This window comes from Bombus bifarius, unplaced genomic scaffold, assembly GCF_011952205.1.
Source record: "Bombus bifarius isolate JDL3187 unplaced genomic scaffold, Bbif_JDL3187 scf7180000009125, whole genome shotgun sequence".
Lineage (NCBI taxonomy): Eukaryota > Metazoa > Arthropoda > Insecta > Hymenoptera > Apidae > Bombus > Bombus bifarius.
This window is the reverse complement of record NW_022884914.1, coordinates 4,378,214-4,397,787: the sequence shown is the minus strand read 5'-3', so window position 1 is coordinate 4,397,787 and position 19,574 is coordinate 4,378,214. Positions and strand designations below refer to the sequence as shown.

General features: G+C 37.9%; 1 protein-coding gene across 4 annotated transcripts in view; it reads right to left on the bottom strand.

Moving 5' to 3' along the window:
- Positions 1-19,574, bottom strand: part of LOC117213771 (neurogenic protein mastermind-like) — a 247,964-nt gene that overhangs the window by 174,138 nt on the left and 54,252 nt on the right. For 2 of the 4 annotated variants that reach the window (XM_033459403.1, XM_033459404.1), the window contains exon 2: positions 6,910-7,026. The exons of the other annotated variants lie outside the window; for them this stretch is intronic. In XM_033459403.1, coding sequence (XP_033315294.1) covers positions 6,910-7,026 — 117 coding nt within the window. The remainder of the gene's footprint in view (positions 1-6,909; positions 7,027-19,574) is intronic. 4 annotated transcript variants of the gene reach the window in all.

Genomic DNA, 19,574 nt, shown 5'->3' with positions numbered 1-19,574 from the left:
AAGAACAAACGAGAAAAAAAAAAATTATGCGCGTCAGATTAATTTATCTACGCTCTAAAATATATTTAGATATAAAATAAAATTGTTTACACGAATATTAAATATGTTTGCCAATATATATAAGATAAATATCGTGAGGTAATGATTCGAAAAGCTTATTAATTATGTAAATTATTTCACAAACGAAGCATCGATAGGGGGAAAAAAAAACGGAAGTACTCGAACAGGTTCGACGTCCCGGATGGTTCTAATTCGACGCGAGGTTTCGCCTTGGCGTAATTTGCTCTCGACTTTCACGGAGATCAGCGAAGAAAGTGCATCGAAGAAATGGGAGCGCAAAAGGCGTCGCCTGAGAGGATCTAAGTGCCAAGTTTCTCGAATAATCGAGAACCTTTCGAAGTTGCTCTCTCTCGCTGTTGATTCATTCCACCGTGTGGAATGTTCTTAAACATTAACCAACAAAAAAGACCAGTTTCCTTTTCTGGTGCCAATCATACGAATGTATTACATCTATCTCGCATCTTTATAAAATTTTAGAACGAGTTAAAAGACGAATTAAATGCTAAGAAATAAATAACGATTAATGGCATTTTATTTTTAGTAGAAATTATTTTGTTCTGTAGAAATTAAACTATGTTCGTGTTTGTAACATAAATATAAAGAAAAAGAACCAACCACGATCATGATGCAAAAATATGTAACGTGTAATAAAATGTTAAACTTCTTTTGATAAAAAGTGATAAATAATGGGTGCTTGAAATTTTATTGGAAATTACTTCGTTTTACGAAGCTGCTACTAGCTCTGTTCCTAACTTAAATAAAATTAAAATAAAATACAATCGCTATGCAGAAATACATGAGAAAATTTTGTAGTCATTTTTGATGGAAACTAAAAATTGTCCGTAAATGGTAAATGATGAAAATATTTTACTTTATTCCATATAGTGTTTACTAATTCCGCTTGTAATTTAAATGAAATTAGGAAATTAAGACCGATGATCACACAAAAATAAATCATACCCACCAGCTATCGGAATTGACGTCGATTAAAATGTGTAATGATACTTATTTAAACGGATATCCATTATGAGTAAATATCGGTTACGCTTTAATATTAAGCACTCACTGAATGAATATTAATCATAATGAATGTGGATAAACAATTGGTTTATGCGACTACGTATAATCGTATGAACTGAAGAAACACAAGGAAATCGTAACTTGTTATCTTTGATTCTACATAAATCGCTTCATTTCCGTCTCTAGTATATTATCATAAAAATTACAATAAATCAATTTATCCAATACATTACACGCGCCACACTCTCTAATTTTACGAGTTCTATAAGTAAAAGCATCGTCGAAATTTTTATACCACGTTATACAGATCTACAGTATACAAAGGATCTTATAAATGCATATATATATATCTAACCTAAATATTATTTTATCTTTCTATTATCTTCTATCATATCCAACTTTTCATAACAAAATGACTATATAGTATAAATACAATATATCGTTCTATGTAATGTATTACAAAATAGATGCGACATCTTTGTTCCACTTTCAAACATTCATTTGCGAACGACATTTCACCTAAACTATATACATATTCACGTGCTCACATCATTTAAGGTTAACATTTCTCCATCTCCATTTGCATCTGCATCCCTATTTCATCCCCTTTTTCTTTACCCACTCGAAAACCCACTTAGCCCCCAATCAAAAAAGGAACAGAGAGATGCAATAAAATATCCCTTATTCTTGCACTTTGCAACAATTTCATGGACGAGTTGAAAACGGAATCGAAATACGCTGGAATGTCTGCTGAAAATTCCCCCGGTACGTGGTAGGCACGACCGACACGGGCCAGAAACAAATCGCGGTAATGAAAATTGAACGGCGGATTACACCGAATCGGCGGGACAAACAGGCGAGCGAGGAGCTTCGTAACAATTCGCCGGTGAAATTGGCCACGTTCCCTTCTTTCTATCTTTTTCTCTTCCTCTCTTTTTTTTTTTTACGTTCGTTGCTTTTCGCAGACGCGTACCACCTCCATTCTTCTCTTCCGAGCTTCACGGTTGAAACTGTTCTCTTTTTTTTCCCAATTTTATTTTTTTCTTTTCCCTCCTCCCCTCGTACGCCGGTTTCGCTACTCCCCTACTTTGCTCTCTTCGGTAGAGAGCAGCGGCAAGCTGCCGCTGGTCGATGCTCTTTTTTCCTGCAAACAAGCACCGAGAGAGCGCAAGCTCGCGAATTTGCGTGCCACCTTTCTGCCCACGCTCGTTCAGAAACACACCGGCCGGAAATGTTAACACTTTGTCGACCGCGGAGAGGTTCCTCGTGAGCTCGCCTCTGATGACTACCGTATGCGAGTTTTATGGGACATGTGCGGAAGTAGCGCGATTTGCTCCCTTCATGTACGGATCGTATGTTCCTTTCGTAACCATGTTGCGTTCTTTGGATCGTTTTCAATAGGCAAAAGAATCCTGGTCTGATCGACTATTTCTGATAGATTCAATTCCATTACAAAGATAAGCGATCGTACTAGCCGAAAGCGTCACGTTTATAAACAAGACCAATGCCAAGAGAGATTTATTAAAGAAAAGAAGCCGCGTTACCAATTTTCGTATCTTGCAACCTTACATGTTGCTGTACAGTGGATTAATTCATTATGAGTTCATAGAAATAATGAGAGGTGTGTAGTAAAAGCTGCATAATTTGGTGATTATCTTAAGGCTTTAGCTATTACGAGCGTGATCGTTCGCCACGATATTCTCTTCGTATACCTTGATATTACTACACTTACTTACGTACGATGGAAGGATTCTAAGAGACTTTGAAAGCTGATAATAGATACTCGCCAAGAACTATAACACAGAAATGTAGTTATGCAGCACTGAAATGTAGTTATACAACACTGAAATATAGTAGATCTTTAACACGTTGACGAATCAAACTCCAACAGTGTTACTGTATAGTTGGCTATTTTTCCATCGAACGTATAATGATCGAATTTTATTGAAAAAGGGCAACGTTATAGTGATAACTTTATCGAAATTTCTCCATCTTACGTCGACGATTCGTACGATGATATCCGAACGATGGTCGTTTTGGTACTAAATTGACGCGACCAACGCGTTTAGTTTTCACGTTTCGCTCAATTTGGATCATTTTTCGAATAACAACCACGAAAATTCGATCGCTATTTTTCGAGAATCGTGTGCACTGTAGCGCTTGTTGCCTAAAGTTGCCGGCATTCTCAAGGGATATGACGAGGTAACAGGAACGTTCCTGGACTTAGTGGAGGAAGTTGAGGGCACCGAGATAGTCAAACTGAGTAGCAAAGGTTATCCTTCGTCAGCCTTGACTAACCAGAACTTGTGAACTTCACTGTAGGCGATCTTATTTTCGATGTTGGTAACCGAATATCCGACTTTTCAACGATATATTGGCAACTGGACGTTTCTTCCTCGTGTTCCTTTCATGCGAATAACGAAGGCAATGAAATGGAATATTTAGTGAAACGTACGGTAAATCTAATGACGCTTGTATTACAGAATTTTTTGACGTTGAGGTTTTGATGTAGGTTAAATTTAAGACAAGTTTTCAATACTCTCTAGAGAAATTTTGTTAACGATAGGAATAATGAGTTTCTGAATGATTCGTTTCTGAGATTGATGCGTTTCGGATTTCACTGTTAGGATTCTATGATTTGTAGGATTCGAATAGAGGATGTTGAAGGTGATTTACTTCGCAAGACTATGTGTCGGTAGTCATAAATTCTACGCATGAATTAAAAGATATTCGGTACAAAAGATGGAGGAAAGTCGATTGATTGACGTATAGAAAGTGGAACGTTAGAATGGAAATTTTATCGTTTATCTACATGCATCGACGAAACACGCTTGTAAATTATTCATATATATGATAATTTGCGCAATTTTTAACAACGTTAACATTATTAAAAAAAAATCCAATTCCAATAAAATCCTGTACAATTCTATTTACTTTTGACCTTCGACAAAAACATGAGAACAGCTTCTTCAAATGTCACTCTATCGTTAATAATTCCGACTGGCAATATTGTATCCTACACCATCGCAATAAAACTATTAAAATAATTTCATCCAACGTTGCTCTTTAAATGTCAAAAAATATACGTCGAACGACTCGATAATCTTTTCGACGAGTCTCAAAGCATCATCGACCGAATCGAATCCACCTAACATTTCAAATCAATTTATCATTAAATTCTACGAAACTTCGTATCTCCGAGACCACCACCTTCGATCCACGTCCCAAGGAAAAATAAATAAGTAAGATTAAAAAAGAAGAAGAAAAGAAAAGGAAAGAAAAAGAGAAGGTAAGGGAAGAGGTGCTTCTTAACGATCGTAATTTACGAACGTTTTCGCAGCGTCGATGGACGCCGGAGGTATACATATTCAGCGCTGGTGGTGCGTGCAGCCGTCTCATTATCAACATCCCGGAAATCTAGCTCGCTATAAACGGGATTTTATGGATGCATGTAGACTGGCAAGTCGTCACCGAAACGCGGGTTGAGAGTAGCAGGGTTTAAAGGTCAACCAAACGATACGTATCCTCGGTCCACCTGCCGATGCACCTTAATTGCATCGTTAGAAGCTCTCGTTAGCGCTGACCAAAGGTGCACGCGCGAGGTTTGCAGCTGAACAGCGGAACTCACGGTAAGAATCTTTCAGTGAATAGTATCGCTGACGAGAATTCACAGGAGAAAGAGTTGCTTCGGATTAGATTTCTTTAGAAAGAGATGTTTCGCTATTTTCTATTTTTCTATTTCTCTATAATATTTTAAACGCGCAAAATATTAAAAAATAAAATTCGATAATAATATCAATTGACTGAAAAAGAACGTAATAACGAGATATTGCATTAACACAATCTAGGCTACTAATGGGTTAAGTACCGTCCGATTGACTTTACGGCATCAAAATAACTACCACGAAGGCTATCCTTGTAACGTTATGTGAAAGACGACCGTGGGAGTCGTCGCGACGCGAGATCAACAAGTCGAAGAACGTCCGCCGGTGCTTCGACGAGGGCAGCGTTTCGACACGGTTCGTTCTCCGAATAATTGCCATGGGGACGACGTTAAAGTCTGTGAAAGCGGCCTGATAAGTAATGAATCGACGCTGATGTGTGTCACTCGCAATAATTTCACTATATTAATATCGTCACCAATGTCGGCTCGTTGCACCTGCATTATCAGATTACACGTGCAGCTGCATCCGAGTGGGAATCGCGCCGCCACACTTTACGAGCAGTTTATGCGCAACGCACCGTGCCGACGTACATCTACTAAATTATTCTAGGACGATAAGAAAGCTTCGATCCATATCGTAACGCAGTTGCTTTGCACCGGCCGAATCTACTGTCGACTACTACGAAGAGATATGTTACACATAACTTGACGGAAGAAAAGTAACAAAATTGCACACCACAACCTCGTTGTTCTGTTATTACTAACGTTAATGATAAGATAGAAACGTAATGGATATTTCGATATATTAATAATATCGTTAAGTATCAATAAGATATCAGATCAACTGTGACTTTTGTTTCTCTTTGTAGTAGAATTTAACAAAATTTTATACGACGTATAATTTGAAGAGTAGATTATTAGAGTAACATAATTTGTTACTTTGCGCACGAAGCATGTTCATTATGTACGAATTTTGAATATCTATTAACCAACGTAAATTTACTCCAAAATTTGCCGGAACATACGTAACTCCACAAAACAATGGCAGAAAACCACTCGACCCGATCGAAATTCCACTGCAATTAACTTCTCCTTTCGCCTTCTAATTTTCCTAATCACATCCAACGAGCGAGACTCGAACTATTTCACCTCGACGTTCAGCCGAATACACGACAAGAAAACGGGACAGAATTTATCCCCGTGAAAGTACAATCAACAACGAGGCTCGGGTAGAAAAATGCAACGGCGCGAACCTTTTTGGGTCACGGAAGCTGCAGCGAGAAATTCACGCTTACAAAGTGCACCGGCCAACTGAAAAACCGCGGTCGGTACCATAAAATATCCAGCGAATGGTGCATCGTAGCGACTCTCTTTCCTTCTTTCTTGCCCTTGGTGGCGAGACTGCTAGAGAACCACATTATGAAAATGCATCCGTCAAGCCTGATATTTCATGAACGATGCCAGTGCGAGGTCGAGCGGGTTCCTGCGACTTACGAGCAACCATAAACCGACCACCCACCAGCTACTTGTACTTGCAGGTACTTTTCTGGAAAGACGAGACACGTCTACTATCTGTCGATCGATTACCATTTTTAGAACTTTTCCCAATCATAGGCTCAATGATCGAACTATTGTCTATTCGATACAATGCACCAGTATATAATGTTTTAACTTTCAACGAAGAATTTTTCTTCGTCAACAAAAAAAGTGTTATCTCACGAGTTATTAATAACAGGAACACATTTCCTCTGATATTTTTGCAGAGACGTAGCGTGCTAAAATTCGACAGTAATATTTTATCAAGAATCAATACATTTACTGTTTAATTAGTTAACAATTTGCTGAAATCCATTGCAAAATAATTTCCATACGATATTTATTTGTTCTAATCGACATTTTTCCTTACAGATGTCAACGAACTCCTTCGAAACAATCGTAATAAATAATACGTTCATTTCTACAAACATTTTAATCTCCGTGAAACAATGAAAGAATCAATACAGCGCTTTTCGTCTCTTTTTTTAAACTAACGTTTCACGCTGTAATTTGTGCAAAAACCAATCCAGCGGCTCTTAATCACTGTCGCGTGGCAAGATTTAACGGAGGAGAATCCTCGTTGACACGTTCTCGGATAAATGTCGAGGAAGGGAAGAAAAGCAGCATACCGGAGTATTTCCAAATCCCCCGACGTCCTCTAGCCGAGTATCGACAGGAGAGCGATGCCGATGATAGGGCCTGGCCGTAGGTGTAGCGCGAATTTCGTGACCTGGATAGCGACCGAGCTGAAATGGAGGAAACCTTCTACCATAGCTTGCTTTAACTATTCGTTTCAATCGAAAATTTCTCCATTTTCTTTCCTCTTTTACCTCTCTTTATCGTTCGATGCATTTTACCACGTTGGCTATCAGATAAATTTTCTCTCTGTTTGTTATTTATGGTCTCAATACTTTTTTCGCGGTATAACTATATCTATGGTTTTTAGATTTTGCTTAAAATAGGATAATACAATTGAGAAAAAAATAAATACGCAGGGCGTTCGTTCTAATATTCCGCATGATTTGATTGATTTTAGTAAAAATTTAATTTCTTATTTTATTTTTCCGGTAATGTGATAAAAAACTTGTTATTAAGAAACGTTCGTCGGATAAGAATAAGAAAATACATTTTTCTTCGTAGTAAAGTGAAGATTAAGTTTTATCAGCGGAGATCAAATAACCATCTTTAGATCAACTTTCATAGCACTCTACAAATTCGAGAGTTATTGGGCAACAAAATTTTATCGACGTTTATTTCGTAATTCGCGAATAATCGGGCGATATATCAATGATAATATTAGGTTATAGTAGCGGGACTCGGCAAGATTAACTGGAAATTATGAGAATATATTCGCGCGGCGAACGGCTTCGTAAATTAATTTGCATCTAACTCGACGTTACCGATGCAATAAAATACGACACCGCCACGCGAACAACTCCGGGGAGTCGTTAAAATGGACATGGATAATGCGAAATTTCGGTTAATTGGAATAGGTTCGATAGGAAATTAAGGTACTATAACTGGAATCAAAGATACTAGTGATTTGAGAAAGATAAAGTTCTTTCTCCATATTAGTGGACCTACCGTAGTTTCTTAGCAAAACAAACTGAGCAAACATTTATTATTCGTTGCTATCCAAATACTAAATAAACATAATAACTAAATACCAAAAAACCATTGTGATCTTTTAATATATGCAAAATTATTAGAGAAAATTGTGGCAAAAGTATCCTCAAGGTTAAAAATCACCATATAGACAACCAGATGATAGTTCAGTAGTAAAGTACAGAATCAGCGAAAGCATCAAGGATAAAATTACGTTTGGACCATATTCTCATCCGCCATCGAGAATAAGAACGATCATCCTCGAAAGCAAACAAAATCGCCGGTGTAGCACGATGTTGCGTGCGAGCAACATTCCATCGTTGCTCCACAATGGCCAGGATATTACGACAAAATGGGTAAGTCGAGGTTTCTTTCTCAAGCGTCTTTTCACCGTGTCGCCAGTTGCAAAGGAGGTCAATGTTTACCGCGACGAACATCCGAGAGAGGAGGCGCGGTAAAACCGCTATATGCGTTTTTTCGTACTCTGAAAGGTACAAACGGAAAAAGAACACTCGATGAACACGAAAACGACGACGATGATCGGCGAAGAAATATCGTGAGAACAATCGTCGAGAGAGAATCAATACTTATTATTATTATTATTTTTGAAATTGATTATAACGGATCAGTAGCAACTCATTGTCAATTCAAGTCATCGGCTGAACTTTAGGAGAGACGAATAAGCATTTTATTTCAGTATTAAGTATCTGAAGTATATGTAGGATACGCTATCATTATACCGTATATCGTAATATTAACAAATATGTTGTAATAATGTTGTAATAATAACAAATTTTCGTAATCTGAATACGTCTAAATATATTATTAATACGAATAGATTCTGTAAAACTTACATCAAATGTTTGATAACAACAACATTTTACTATACACGTGCAACAACATTTTTTTCCTTTTCGCTAGCCTCCCTCGAATATTTTTACGCATATTTCAAATTTTGTTTCAAAATCATCGTCATCATCATTATTATTATTACTTTATTTTCGTAAGAAATACCGTTTGTATACGGTAGAGAAAATAAAATAGAATTATATGAACACAGAAACAAAAGAAAAGTGCAACATACTGAGACTACTAATCCGTTCACCTAACCTGATTCATAACGCGTTACAAGCCAATTCCAATCGATCTTGGAAGCGGAAACTCGGCAGAATCCGGGTTATCTTGCGCGTCAAGTAGAAACCTCGACGATTGTTCAGCCGGCGACGACCGTTGCTCGTTCAAACGCGCGCGCGCGCCATCAAGATCGCCACAAATCTGCGACAGATCGCATTTCAAACCTCGACTATTCGTATATTCGATCTGGTTTCCGTGAGACGCAGCTGGCTCGCGACGAAAAAATAAAATAATTGCGGCTCTCTCGAGGTTGGCTTCGACGAATGGCTCGAGGACCAACTCTATCTCTCGTTTCCATCCATTCTCGCTGCCTCTCTTTCTTCTCGTTCTGTCTCTTTCTGTGTCTCCGTCCCATTTGTTCGGAGAGAACAGTGCAGAGTACAACGAAAACCCACAACGCTGGTACAACTCGAGCATGGAACAACAGGGGAGGTAGATGGTGGATGATGGACTCTCTCTCTATACGCGTATTCGCCATTTCTAATATGTCTGAACATATCTGGACGTCGTGGCTGTACTATGGAAACCTAAATCGTTAGTGGAACTCGATTTGGAATCCTCTTATTACGAGTGGAAAGGAAAATGTATTTGGATACATGAAAAGAGATTGGTGCATCGAACATTGCTGAATCGAAACAACATTTGAGGATTTCGAGTTTTGAAAGGAAAAACTGAATTATTGAAATTGGATATTTTATATGATCGTTTTATACGGATTTTTAAGATTAAAGAATATATTTCTCGGAGCAATTCTTCTCCACAATTGAGTAATATATTTCGTCTAGGACAGTCATGATACAACATCGTACTAACATATCGCGTCTAATGAATTTAACTGATATTATAATTGTACCACAGATATGATTTATAGATATAAATTATGTACGTTCTTCACAGCTAAAATGTGATCGAGATTAAGTGAATTTTCTTGAATGCTTAAATTATGCGCATATTATTCAAATAGGTAAAACTTTATTTTAAACATTATCTACTTGCAATGTAATTTATAATGGAAAATATATCAGAAAGAACGATAAATATCTATACCGCAGCAAGGTGAATTATCGACAAGTTTGATAAACCGGTTTGGTGAACAGTATCGCGTTAATTGCGCTAAAATGATCGATCCTTAAATATCAGCGGCCAATTGGCGAACGGCGCATACGCTATTATGTGCGCAGCGTGAAAATGGCAGTTTGTAAAATAGGTAAAACATAAATATTCACCATTGACCCTAGCGGAGGTAAAACAACGTTATTGGGCACACTCCCAATAGCCAGATATCGGACTATAATTAAGCCCTATTCTTTGTGTGTGCGAGAATTAACTCCCACCACCAGCGAAAATTCGCAAATATCGCGAAGCAATGTTCGCCATTGAATTTAGCAATATAAAAAGGGGAAGGAGAAGATAGAATCATAATCATAAAAATAGCTCATTCCTGTTACATTAAACTTATATTATTACATTCCGGAGGTGAAAAATTAAATCAGACACTTATAACAAACCACCGAATTCTTTCCTACATTGATTTTTGAAAGAACAAGAACCCATAATATGATATCTCTAATATTATATTCTTCATCTTACAAGAAAATTCCATTCGTTCTTTATATTACTTTTCAACTTCGCGTGCCAAGATCGGGTAAAGTATGATGGCGCATGCGCGTGCCCAGTCCAGAAAGTCTTCGACAATTTCGCGCGGTCCATTCGAATACTCCATTCAGAATCGATACCCCACCCCACGAGTTTAACAATTCGTTGCTCGATTATACATACGCGAAACTTCCAAATCCCCTTGATAAAACGGTAGAAGCTCGAGGAAAATTCGCGACGATGGTTTTGCATGGAGTCGAACGACGTAGCCGAAGCGCAGCATGCTCGCCATACCGAAAATATCAATATGCACGGAATGACTCGACCAGTGATACAGGAAGCTGACTCACACGCGAGCGTCGCGTGCATACAGCCTCACACAGGCGAGTCGTGCCGCGTTCTAACAGTATTGCACACGCATTTACACGTTTTCGAGTTCCCCCTCGTTTCCAGCTACCAATTCCCCCACTATTGTCCACTCCAACCCTCGCTGTTACCCCTACCAACTCGCAACGCAACCCCTCTCTAACGCTGCAACCCCCACCATCGAGTTTCCATCCCTCCAACACCCGTCGTTTCCCCGCTATCGCCACTCCACTCCTACCTTGTACGCTTCTCTCCCTTCCACAACGTTGGTTTCACTCTCTCGACGGTCCCACCTGCGGTGAACAACACCGAGTCCTTGTCTATGAACTCGTGAGTTCGTCGACAGGAAAGGTCCTAGGGAGGGGAAGAGAGGTGGCGAAGCAGACGAAGGGCGAGGATGAAGGAAAAAGGAGCGAGAAGAGTGGACGTGGTAGGGGAGAAGCAAGCGCAGGATATGCAGAGCTCGACGTGTGTTAGAGAATCTACCGCTACCTTTCCGCATATCCTTTCTCCGTGAAGGCAGCGTGCGCGCGTACAGTCCGCGCCGATTTACCGGGGAGGAAAGGCGGCCGCGGCCTATCTTGTAGAGTACCTACCACTCTCGACTCGCGGCCGCTGTACTAATCGCGTTGTTACGCCGCGAGCTGCCGGCAACACACACGGAAAGCGCAAGCGTGTGTGCTGTACTGTCCTAAGCAAAAGCCTCGGGCATTCCTCGACTTGGCCTCGCTTTGCCTGACTCTAGCAGTGGCGTGGCGTGGCGTGGCGTGGCGTGGCTTCGATCGTTCGCCACTGTTCCAAAGGCACGCTGCGCTGAGTACCGTGGAAAATGTAGACAAAATTCATCGAACTTATGGGGTAATCGTTTTCGGCTTCTTACGATTCTAAGCTATTCATTTTATCAAACTATGGACAATCTGTGTAATATTTGATTTCTGCCTTTAATTTTAATTTCTTTTCTCTGTTTCTATACTGTTCTTAGATAATACGCTTGTTTCTACTTTAATCTTGATCAAATTCAGGACGTAGCTCCTCGGAAATATTTCTATTACACGCTCTCTTCGCTGTCAAATATTTTTAGTCATATGAAAATGATACAAAATTCAATATAAAAAATTTGCACCTGTATATTTCATTAATACATACATGGTATAGTAATTATTCAAGGAAAAGATAGTATGATATGCGAGGTTACTTGCTGTATATTTTTGATCCTCTAAAATACCGAGTTTGGTAGGCATCATTTTTTATAGAGATAGATGTTGAGCGTTCGATCAGCTCGAGGTAGAGTATACGATTAAAAGATAATTGGATCACCGGCGGGTAGGAGGATTCGATTTTTTACCCCTTTCATTTTAATTGGACGCGATATAATAGAAGGTGGGAGCGTGCCAAAACACGTTCGTGAAAATATTCCGCGTTCCATTGGCAATTGGTCCTGTAGTCCGCTGGCTCGCGATCAATCTGTTTCGTCGTGGAGGTTCGTCGAATTTTCGATCGCGATTTCACTTTTTATCGACTGGTTAGCATGTTATCTCATTGAATTAGTCATATTCGAATTCTTCGCCGATATTGCGACAGGCAGACGACGTACGCAAGCTCGCGAACGTATTCGAACACTTAGAGACAGCTTTTGTGACTCGACTATCAGAATTACGTCGGTAAAGTTTGAAACCGATCTAGAAATATATGCAGAAGCAACAAATTATGTATAAAAATTATGCAAATTATAAAAATAATAGAAAATATATATTTTTGTAGTCTATGTTCGAAAAGAAAGTAATCCGAATATCGAAGAAAATAAAATTTGAATCTTCAATCAATTTCTATGATACGAATGAAAAACTCTGCCGACGATGAATAGGCAATTAACGCGAGTCTTCTACATTTAGTAAAAATACGGCAAAAATGTTTCGATAAGACGGGTCTGGAGCAAGATCTTACGACAGTATCACCTCTGGATGATTTTAATGAAATTTTTCAAGATGAATCTAAAGGTTGCATAACGATATTCTAAGGAATATTTCATTTTCTTCGTATTTACAAAGCAAAAGTCCTGCTAAACAAATCTCAGTTGGTCAGAATAAACTTCGTTAATCCTCTTCTTTTACTATAGCTGCATAATTTATAATTTCTTCCTCTCGATGATCTTGAAACATTGATTTCCTATCCTTTTCATGTTTATTGCGCCCTTCGATCGTAATATTATGTTTTATAGATTACTTGGAAAAGATTTTAATAATAAAAATTCTTTTGCATATATTCAGGTAAAAGCATATTGTACACCAATACAATCCTCGGGCTATGAATTTATGCAAAAGAAAAATTTGATTACGTATTAACCTGGGAACCGAAAGGAAACTTGCACGTTCAACAGATAATAAAAGAACTGTTTGAACACGAACACCTTTCATCTATAAAATTTTACCGAGAGAGTGATGAAATCTTTTCAAACAAATATAGAAATGAATCATGCATATACTGTTTTTCAAACCTAACCGAGATGTAAGTTAGGTTTCTTGGTTGGTTTGGTACGAAGGAAAAAATTCCCAATTTTTATAAAGTTCATAGCAGATGAATCTTTTTCAAACTGTTTCATTCTCGTTTGGTTTTTCTCCAACTCAAGCATCACTCCAACGAATACAAATATAATATACAATGACCACCGGAACAAGCATATAAAATACTCAACACATTTTCTGTTATTAGATATTATCTGTTTTGACTAATTCTGTGTCTGAATCGCTACTCGTATTGCTGCATAAAATCAAACAATGCCTGAAAACACGAGTACAAAGAATTAAACTCCAATTTCTCAGACAAATATGTTCTCCAACATCCTCTGAACACTCCTTATCCTTTACCAACACGGTATTATTCACTTGGCACGTTGCGTGGCTCGCAGCATTGACTCCAACAACGAGTATACACGAGAATCTTCGTCGACTCGTAGTTGCTCGGGAATGAGAGCCTTGCGGCATCACGGACACGCTCGTTTTTCGTTCATCGGGTCCACGAGAGCGTGCTTCTCGGATCCTCTACTCGATCATTACGCTATTTACATAAAAGTTTGTGCAATTGTCGGGAGCAGTGATTAGTCGGGATTACAGAAATCAGAAATGGAGAGGCGCAAGGGGGACACAGGTGAGAAACTGGGTGAACACCTTGATATTATCTGCCCCTGCATTTTTCCATTTCTCCTCGCGATGGCAAAAACAACGTTTACTAAACGATACGTGCTATCGAGCACGGTTAAAATATAGTCCAGGTCCAAACGAGAGAACAACGATAGCTCCTTCTCCTAATTGGAAAGAAAAGACCGTACATCGAACACGTATTATCAGTGGCATTGCTCAGCCAGCAGAAGCCAACGATTATAACCACAGAAAAAACATCAGAGTAATGCAATGAAATTTACGGATTTGTAAAAAAAGATTACAGCGAGGCAAATTTATACGAAATGCGGTTAAGTTTGTGGTATGTATGTGAACTAACCGATTGCTCGTGCAAAACACGATAGAATTGTAGATTAAGTTTGTTTCTTGCTGGTTTCTTAAGCTTCTTAAAATGGGAAATTTTGTTGGATTTGTATATTCTTAACATTTGCCTGACTATGGGCTAATTCTACTTGTGTTTATAATGATGCTTCCGCATTTGTATAAAAAGGCATTTTTAGTGGAGAAAGAAGACTAGACGAAAATGTCAATAATGTTAGTAAATAATTAAAATAACGTGATAAGCTTAATACGTAAGCTTCTCAGAAGACAAATTCATAAAAATTGTGCTTTTTCATATTTTTTTAAATCATCCATCATTGTAACCTTAAATTAGTATTATACTACCACCGGGAATTAGTGTTAAGGTTCATATCAAAATATGTACAACATACAGAAATAAATATCTGAGGAAATTTTCTATAAAAAATAAATCCAATTAAAAATAAACGCAGCCAGTCACCAAAAAGCGCTTAGCAACTTCATTGGTGGTCGCAATCTATATTCTGAGATTATGTATAATTTGCAGCAATCTACAAGGCCGCAGTAAGTCGATTTTTATCGAGGCATGTGACAAGTTAACATGGATGCGTGAAGGTGCAAGGAGACTTTCACTTTGAAATGCAACTTCGCGACAGCGGTTTCAGGTTTTTATCGAAGGTCGGAGGTGTGACAAGTTTGACTTGGATTAGCTGCTTTAGATGGTAATAGAATAGTTTCAGTAAAAGACAAGAATGCACTTTCCAATAATAGTTTTAAACGAACTCTCCAACAACGTAATAAGATTCATTCGCATTTTCTATGGACTTAGCAAATTTTTTAAGAATAACAATGACACAATTGGGTCGTAAATTATCCAAATAATACGGTAAAGTTAAACAGCAAAACATTGACAAATATTTATTGAAAAAGAAAAAAAAACACCGAAAGAGATACTTGAGAGGCGAGAAACAGACGATGGTACTACAAAATTTAACTGATAAATCTCCGAATCGTAGACAGTCGGTATTCGTTATCGGACGGACGCGGTTGCCCAAGAATATGCGCCAGTGTCCCTGAGTCGCATTTGCAACGGACAGAGAGATTATCATCTAGTGGTCGTTGCCAGCCTGTCCTTGATCGATAAAACTCGTATAATTAGCCAGAAGCCCAGGGGATGCTCTGTTCCGCCAGAAGCTGGCGAATTTTACACGCTTGAAAAACGTTTCCAATTTCTAAAACGTCGCTGCATATATGCACTCCAGCACAATGATGTCATATACACGTACTATAAGCTCTAATAGAACCACTAGCGATATCGAAAATTAATCAACACTATTTCACGAAAATTTCTTTGCTTTAGTATTAGAGCACCTTAACTTGATTGGTGTTTAATCCTTCAGAAACCAAACGATCAATCTCGCCTTAGTTAATACTAGAGCCGTTAGTCAATACTAGAATAAGTAAGAAAATAAGTAGAGAAGAATTTAATGAAAAATTAAAATTGAGGCTTAAAGTTCAAGTATAAAATTGATAGTTAGTAATCAAATTTGTCTGGATTTCGTGCAAATGAATGAAAAGCTCTCTGTAAACTTCTGAATTTCTTTCTTTCAGTGACTTGCATCAATTTATCTCGCGTACTTTCATGCAATCTTTTCACTCGATTTTAGAGTTCTACTGCTCGGTTCTACTGCTCTCAGAGCAAAGAGAATGTGTTAAACGTAATCATGAATGTTGGAAGAGAAGGTGGGTGGTTGCACAGGAGAGAAGGTCGATTCATCGTTATTACGTGACACCGTTACGCAACGCACGTGCTGGCGACGATCGAAAATGCTGGATTTCGTCTATCGGCATGGTAACAGAGAGGCCGTGATCACCGTTCGTATCTCATACTGTCGCTGCTACGATTCGCGAGAAATTTGCCTTGGAAACACGCTGGCGAGTGACTGGCGGAGTCGCTGCACGACTTTTCAGCGATCATTCCTCCGATTATGTTCGGTTAGATATATGTCACTTACTTCAGTCATACGACAGTACTAAGGTTTTTAGAAGCTTAATATATTTGACGATTATTACAGCTTCAACAGTGAGTTTGGTTACACAGTAGATCAATAAAATGTTATCTAGAGTTATTTGTTTGTTTACTTGAATCATGAGTAATACGGGTCGCCATACCCTCATCGAGCCGTAAAAATACTCATGAATTTCTACGAAAGGAATTTCTATTTCTCTTGAAAATTCATTCGAACGTTGGATTTTAAACCCGATTGTATTACATAATGTAATTTAGTAGATAGCTGATAAGCATCTTAAAAATTGTTTAGATTTTTCAAAAGTCTAGAATAGTAATAAGATCAGATGTGGAGGGACCGGATCTTTAAATATACTTTTTAAAGTAAAGTAAAATCGTCATACCTAAATATTAATACAATAAATATTACATACGTGCCATGATATTTGAATTTATATATTCCGTATCTAATATATTGTACTAAATATACTTTGATGTTAGAATCGCATTTTTCTTTGTACATAGAATTAAATAACAATAAAAAGACTAGATAAAGGAATCTCTTTAACTACTTTTGTCAAAACAAAATCATAATAACACTACCCTGCTAATATCAATGTCCATTTTCACTACTAATAACATAAAGGAAATATAGCAAATAAATCTAAATAATCCCCTATCTCCATGGTTCCATTTAATTTCCTATCAAACATTCGCAATCCAACAACGACAGAAACAATCCTCAATATCCAATCACAATTCGATGCATAACCATAACCATTCAAATTGCTAGTATTTCTTCCTGAATGTCCGAAGCAGATAGGGACGCGTGCAGGGAAACAAGACGAGGGCGAGACACCGCGAAAGTCGGTGTCAGTAGAAAGGGTCGCAAGGAGCCAGACAAAGAGATGTAGTAAGCAACGAGGCAAGGCGTCGCATCGTGGGAGGGGTAGAGACTATCGGAAATACAAGTCGCAAGGCGAGAGGGGGAGGAAATAATAGAAGGAGGGCGCGGCGGTCGGTCACTTGTTGCGATCCTGTTAGTTCACCTCTTCGCAGCCGTCTCAACGTCGCGTCGCGTTGTTGTCTTCTTTCGTGTTCCCATGGTGTTCGTTTGCGCTACGAAGGGACACGCTAGAAATGAAAACGCCGCGTCGCCAGACAGGGTCAAGCAGAATGGACTGAGGGAAACTTATTCGTAGAGAAGGTTTTATTCATTCGAAAGTATAATTACGACTACTGGGACTAGATAATTGCGTATCTCAAATGAAATAAACCGAAAATTACGGTTTTTTGTAGATGTTCAGCTATCATTAACCCTCCATAAGCAATACGAGTCGTTTATACCATCATCGAACTGTGAAAATACTCATGAATTTCTTCGAAAGAAATGTGTATTTTTCTTGAAAATTCTTTTAAACGTTTGATTTCAAAACCGATCGTGTTATATTATTGTAATGTAATATAATGTATGTATGAATAGTAAGAAAATCAGACTTAATGGGATGAAATTGAGAATTGGAAATAAAATACGATTATTAAAATTAAAATAAAACAGAGATAAGTGAAGGCATTGAAGTGGTTGGTGTAGGTCTTCTAAGGTTTAACAAAATTCATTGACTTCATTTACATCGACCTATGGTCCTAACATTAAGGAAGCTACCAAACCAACGTATATTGCACAATTTCGCTATATGAAGTGTACGTACTCGCTATAATCGGCTAGCAGAGATAGGCGGCAGCAATGGTGTACCGTTACGTTTAGACTTACCTGAAACAAAAAGGAATGCGTGCATTAGAAACGGGCCTCTATACTGAAAAATCTCGTACCGTTTCAAGATGAGGAAAGAACAACTCGAGATTTTACATTTAGTGAAATAGAATACACTTTAACGGTACAATTATACGTCGTCAAACAATAATAAATGTAACAAAATTAAATATATATAATCAACTACCGTTACTAATATCATAGGTATTATAGTTATATATATACAGGTATCTACAGATATTTATATTTGATTGTTGCTCCGAATCGACAATATCATTTTCCATATGATGTTAATAAAACTTTTTAATATTTTATTTCAATAATTTTACTGCAATTTAAAACTCATTTCATCTATTTTGCAACACTGTAATTGCTGTATAACGCTGGAATTATTTTGGGGCACAATACAAATAAACGAATAATTCACAAAGCATTGCGAATCGAAGCAGTAATATTTTTCGGCTTATCATAATCTAAAAACACGTTTTATAAATGCAAAGTGTAGAATGGTAATTTCCAAACTTGGAATAGTAAAATTTGTCAATCGTTGGATAAAATGGATATTATATAAATCGACTATACAATTCGAATTAACTGCGTGGAGTTAACAGTTACCTTAAGAAATAACGTTTAATACAAATGCTTCTCGCTTATCGTACGATGTACTCGCTACACGAGATCGAAATACGAATTCATCAACGAACATTTGCTCGTCCGGCCACGCAATTAAGAAGTCTCATTAAGAGCAGCGAAAAGGCTAATACGCGTGTCGCAGTTTACATGCACACGTAAGTACTAGTCGGAACCAGCACGTGATTATCGCCGTTCTAAATTCTAAACGAAGACAAGAACGAAGACCTTGCTGCAATATCGCGTCTGTGTTCCAAGCAGCTGATAACGATGTACCACCTGCCGACCCACGAGATTACCGACAATCGAAAGAGGAACAAAGTTACACCTGATAGAAGAGATTGCTGGAAGGGACCTGCGCATTCTCTTCTCGCGAAATTATTTCTCGAATCTCCTCTCTATATTTAACGTGCCTGCAGATAAAGATTTATTTCTGTGAAACTAATCAAAATCGTTTTATCTACCAACTCGTGTTCCTTGGAATATTCTCGATTTCTGCGTTTGTGAGCAATTTTCATATTCTGGTCACACATTTTTTACGCATTCGTAAAATTTTTGTATAAAAATTAATATCATAGTATTGATTAAAGTTACTGTATTCTTCAGACTTATAATTACATAGCCTTGATATTATACTATAAGAATTACAATTTCAACTATTGTGTCTGTCAAAGAATACAGACAGATACTTAGTAAGTTGGTCACTTG